Raw genomic sequence first — 4,189 nt, 5'->3', positions numbered from 1 at the left:
CAGGATTACCCCGTCCATCAAAAAAGAGTGGTCCTCCGCGAGTAGGATATCGCGGGGCAGATTCGCGAACGGAGTCTCGGCGGTAGGATCGCGAGGTAGAAGGGAGGAATGCGAAGAGGGTGCCGTGCGAGGCGAGTAACGGTGAACGGTGAATCCGAGTGACGGAGCTCTCGTCGCGGAAGAAAGCTGTGCGCACCGTGAAGCAGCAGAGGCAGCCAGCAGAGCATCGGGGCCCCGGCTGGATCGGTAAAAACCGGACAAAGGGGACGCGAAGAAGAAGAAGTGATCCGAAGAAGAAGAAGAAGAAGAAGAAGAAGCGTCGAAAGAATAGTCAGAAGAAGATAGGGGAGGCGAAAAGAGTTGGAGGAAAAAAGGAGAAGGAAAAAGAATCGACAGAGGGACAGGCAGAGAGAGAAAGAGAGAGAGAGAGGTAGCCCCAGGAGGAGAGACGAACGGAGACGACGAATACCACTATGTAGAGAGGTTCCGCCGTCCACGAGAGACAGCCTGGAAGGGGCACGGGAGAAGGTGGTGGAGGCGGAAGAGTAGACTTCGGCAGGCTGTGGAGGGGTGGGGGTTGGTGGTAGTGGTAAGGGTACGAGGCACCGTGCAAGCACCTGTGGATCTCCGCGCCACGGTAGAGTCACTCACCGGCTACCACCACCGGACCACCGCCGAACCTTGGTTCACAGGCTAGAGGACAACAACGAGCACCGCTATTCGTCGCTCACGCAATCGAAAGAACCATCAGCGAGATCTGTCAATCGCCTTAATCACCATCCTAGGACGTGTTCTTCGCCAGGACGAAGAGGATCGCCAAGCCCGAGTGCCAGCTAGCTCGTCGAAGAGGATCGGCAAGCCCGAGTGTCAGCGAACGGTTCGATCTCGTCGAATTCGAGTGTGGTATCGATAGAGAACGGTGCTCCGAGGTTTCCGCGTGCCGTGGCTGTTGCGCCGCGCCGGCTTTCCGCGTTGATAACGGCGTCGCTCGCGTGTCCCGATAAGCGGACGGTTTCGCCACGCACCGGTGACACTGACGTGCATCGTTCGGGTCATAGTTCCGCGGTTCGAGCAGTCACGCGGCTCGCTTTTCGGTACCATTGTCGCCGACCACTGGTTCGTCCGTGATAAAACTCGCGCTCGTGATCTGCTCTCGAACAGGATACCACAGGCTCTGGACCACTGGCCGAGAGGATTGGGACTCTCGCTTTGGAACATTCACTGCCAGCTTCGAGGGTGATTCCCGGGTGTTTGAGACTCACGGTCGTGTCGCGGATGTGCGAGAACGTCGTCGCTCGGCTGTGCAACGCGTCGAGAGCGCGCCGATTCACTCGAGGTAACCCCATGGACGACGGTGAGGGTGTCACGGTGCGGTTTGCTAAGTGTCGGAAACAGAGAAACACCATAGAAATTGTTGTGGATCGAGAGATCACAGTGTTTAAAATTGAAAGTAGAAAAAAATTGATCAGAGGAAGAGTATATATATATCAGTGAAGAATAATCGCGTCGTGTGAATCTCCCTCCTCTTGGAAATCTTCCGTTTTGGATATCAGGATATGTGATCTCGGACAAGATGCCCAGCACCATAAGAGGTGAGTCGAACACAGTTGTACAGCATAATTTTCCCTGTGGTGGGTTTAATATTCGCGCGTTTAGTTTCGCCGGAATCGATTGTGTATGCAGAAGCGGGGAAAAAGAGAAAAATAAAGTAGCGTGCGCGGGGATCGATCTTCGTTTCGTTACGGCGCGCTTAGATCGAAACGCTGGCGCTCGTCGCGCGGCGCGAGCAACAAATACGATCGCACGAGGTAACAGTACGCGCCGCGGTGTTGTGGCCACGATCGCAGGGTTACTCGAGGTCAGTAACACACTGACGCATAGATGGGAATTCGATCGTATATACCTGTCCGTTAATGAAACTTACTCGTCTGTCGTTAATTAGGCATGCGATTCGAAACGATTCTTGGCCGTTGAAGGATTTCGACGGATCGATAAATCACTTGAAAACGCGCCGGGGCGAGCCTATCGGCATTAGTATGGATTTATAGCAGTGTTGGGATATCGCACGGTTTTTTTCGCGCATGCGCGACGATTTTAGCGTCAGTATAAAGTACAAATTTTTCAGTTTCAACATCAATTTTTCCATTTCAACTTCAATTTCTCAGTTTCAACATCGATTTTTCAATTTCAACTGCAATTTCAACATCAATTTTTCAAATTCCACTTCACTTTTTCAATTTCCACTTCCATTTTTCAGTTTTCAACATCAATTTCTCCATTTCAACTTCAATTTCAATATCACCTCTTCAACTTCGTCTTCAACTTCAATCTTTCCATTTCAACTTTAATTTCAATATCAACCCTTCATCTTTAATTTCAACGACAATTTTTCAATTTCAACTCGTCAATTTCAACTCTTCAGTTTCAATTTACTTGTTGTACGAGTTTACTTACTTGTGTAACGTCTTACGTTAGTACGACAGTGATGGTGTTTTAGACTTAGTAAAATTGAAATATCTCCTGAACCACTAACTTTTCAACATGCAAAGGTTAGTACTTTTTTATAACGAATGTCCAGTTGCATCGATTGATGTATTAAAAAATAACTCATTCCATTTAAAAAAATGAAGTTGACCTTCATATGTCCTTTACGCGTCTATCTGTAAAAAAAAGAAATACACTAGATAATGTACCCCTTCAGACCATGCAACTTTTGTATACAAAACTTTTTCGTGCAACGCATACTTTGGAAATTATTATAGGTGTGCAAGCTGCGTGGACTACCCTCTGTATGTACTTTTTCTTTAGTATGTGTCGAAATCTTGTCACAAATGTTGGTTTGTTTTCACCGCTCCACTATAAATCTACCCTTAGGCGCTGCGAACGGTTAACGGTCGCGGTGATGTCTCTCCTAGGCGGACCAAACAAGTTTTTCGAAATATATGCCGTTTCTTTCATTCTACGCCACAGTTACATTACGTGTGCACCATTCGCAAGCCTATAGCTTTTGTCCACGTGTCGCGAAACTTGGTAGCTGGACTTTGTTGCGCGATAACGCAACAGTGCTCCTGCTGTGAATGGTTTTTTCGGCGCAGAAACTAGTAGTTACAGAGTTGCATTGTGCAATCTGTTCCTCTAATTTGACGTGATGGTATATTTATTCAAAATATCGTAGAGAAAAATTGAACGAGTTCCTTTGAAAGAGTTTGATCATTTTTGCGGTGGGCGGCTACACTTTTTTCGCTTGTATGAACGCCGGAAGGGTAGATAGGGGCAGACCGAATTCGAAAAATTCGGGTTTCCATCAACGAAATGTCCGATTTTTAGCAATGATGTTACACTAACGCAATTTTGTATCCAATGTGTTCTAGTTAATAAATTTTTTAATGCTTTCGTCGATCGTTTATTACGAATTAAAAAGCACTTTAGCTAATTGTCAAACAAAATCAACGTTTCGATCTTAGTTTGGATCTTTTTCGAGATTTATTTTTAATCGCGTCTGTAAAGTAAATATCTTATAACAATTTTAAACACACGTGTCACACATTTATCATAAAGTCATTTTCCCCAAAGCAAGTATAATTCAATCATTCAATAATTCTGTTTTTTAAAATTATTATAACATATTTACTTTACAGACGCGATTCAAATAAATCTATGAACGATCGAAAGTGGTGAAAATTGCAATTTTTCTAAGACTGCCATTTGCACCACTTTTCATCGTCTATAATTCGTAAACCAATTAACCAATTTCAATGAAATTTTCAGACCTTGTATAATTTGTACGAGTTTATAAAACACGTTTTAAATTTCCGCCATTTGCCCAGCTAAAAAAGTTGTAACAATCAATTTTATCAACATATTTATTAGACGTCATTTACTACACTAATTCTTCTAGTCTTACAGAGAAATTGAAGTCGTTTGGTCCATTGATAAAAAATGATTCTGATTTAAAGCGCGTGTGATCAGTAGACTGCGATCTTGATGCATTTACAGGAAAATTGAGTAGATGAAATTGAAAATTGTTGGAAAATTTAAAAAACTGAAGATGTCAATATACGATTTCTCCTATATTAAAATAATTAAAGGTAGAAATAACATTCAATTCAGTTTCTATTTCTTGCATCCGGTGTAGACAATTTTTATTTTGCACAAAGACGCGCAGTCTAGTGAACAGTAGACTGCGATC

The 4,189-nt window shown here is 44.0% G+C and overlaps 1 protein-coding gene across 1 annotated transcript in view; it reads left to right on the top strand.

Annotated features, from left to right (window-relative positions):
• The first annotated feature begins 344 nt into the window (after positions 1-344).
• Positions 345-4,189, top strand: part of Hr3 (nuclear hormone receptor 3 ROR-beta) — a 179,198-nt gene continuing 175,353 nt past the window's right edge. Inside the window, exon 1 of the mRNA XM_076441958.1 lies at positions 345-1,592. Coding sequence (XP_076298073.1) covers positions 1,574-1,592 — 19 coding nt within the window. The 5' untranslated portion in view covers positions 345-1,573. The remainder of the gene's footprint in view (positions 1,593-4,189) is intronic.

This window comes from Lasioglossum baleicum, chromosome 17, assembly GCF_051020765.1.
Source record: "Lasioglossum baleicum chromosome 17, iyLasBale1, whole genome shotgun sequence".
NCBI lineage: Eukaryota > Metazoa > Arthropoda > Insecta > Hymenoptera > Halictidae > Lasioglossum > Lasioglossum baleicum.
The sequence above is the reverse complement of the archived record's forward strand: the minus strand, read 5'-3'. Positions and strand labels throughout refer to the sequence as shown.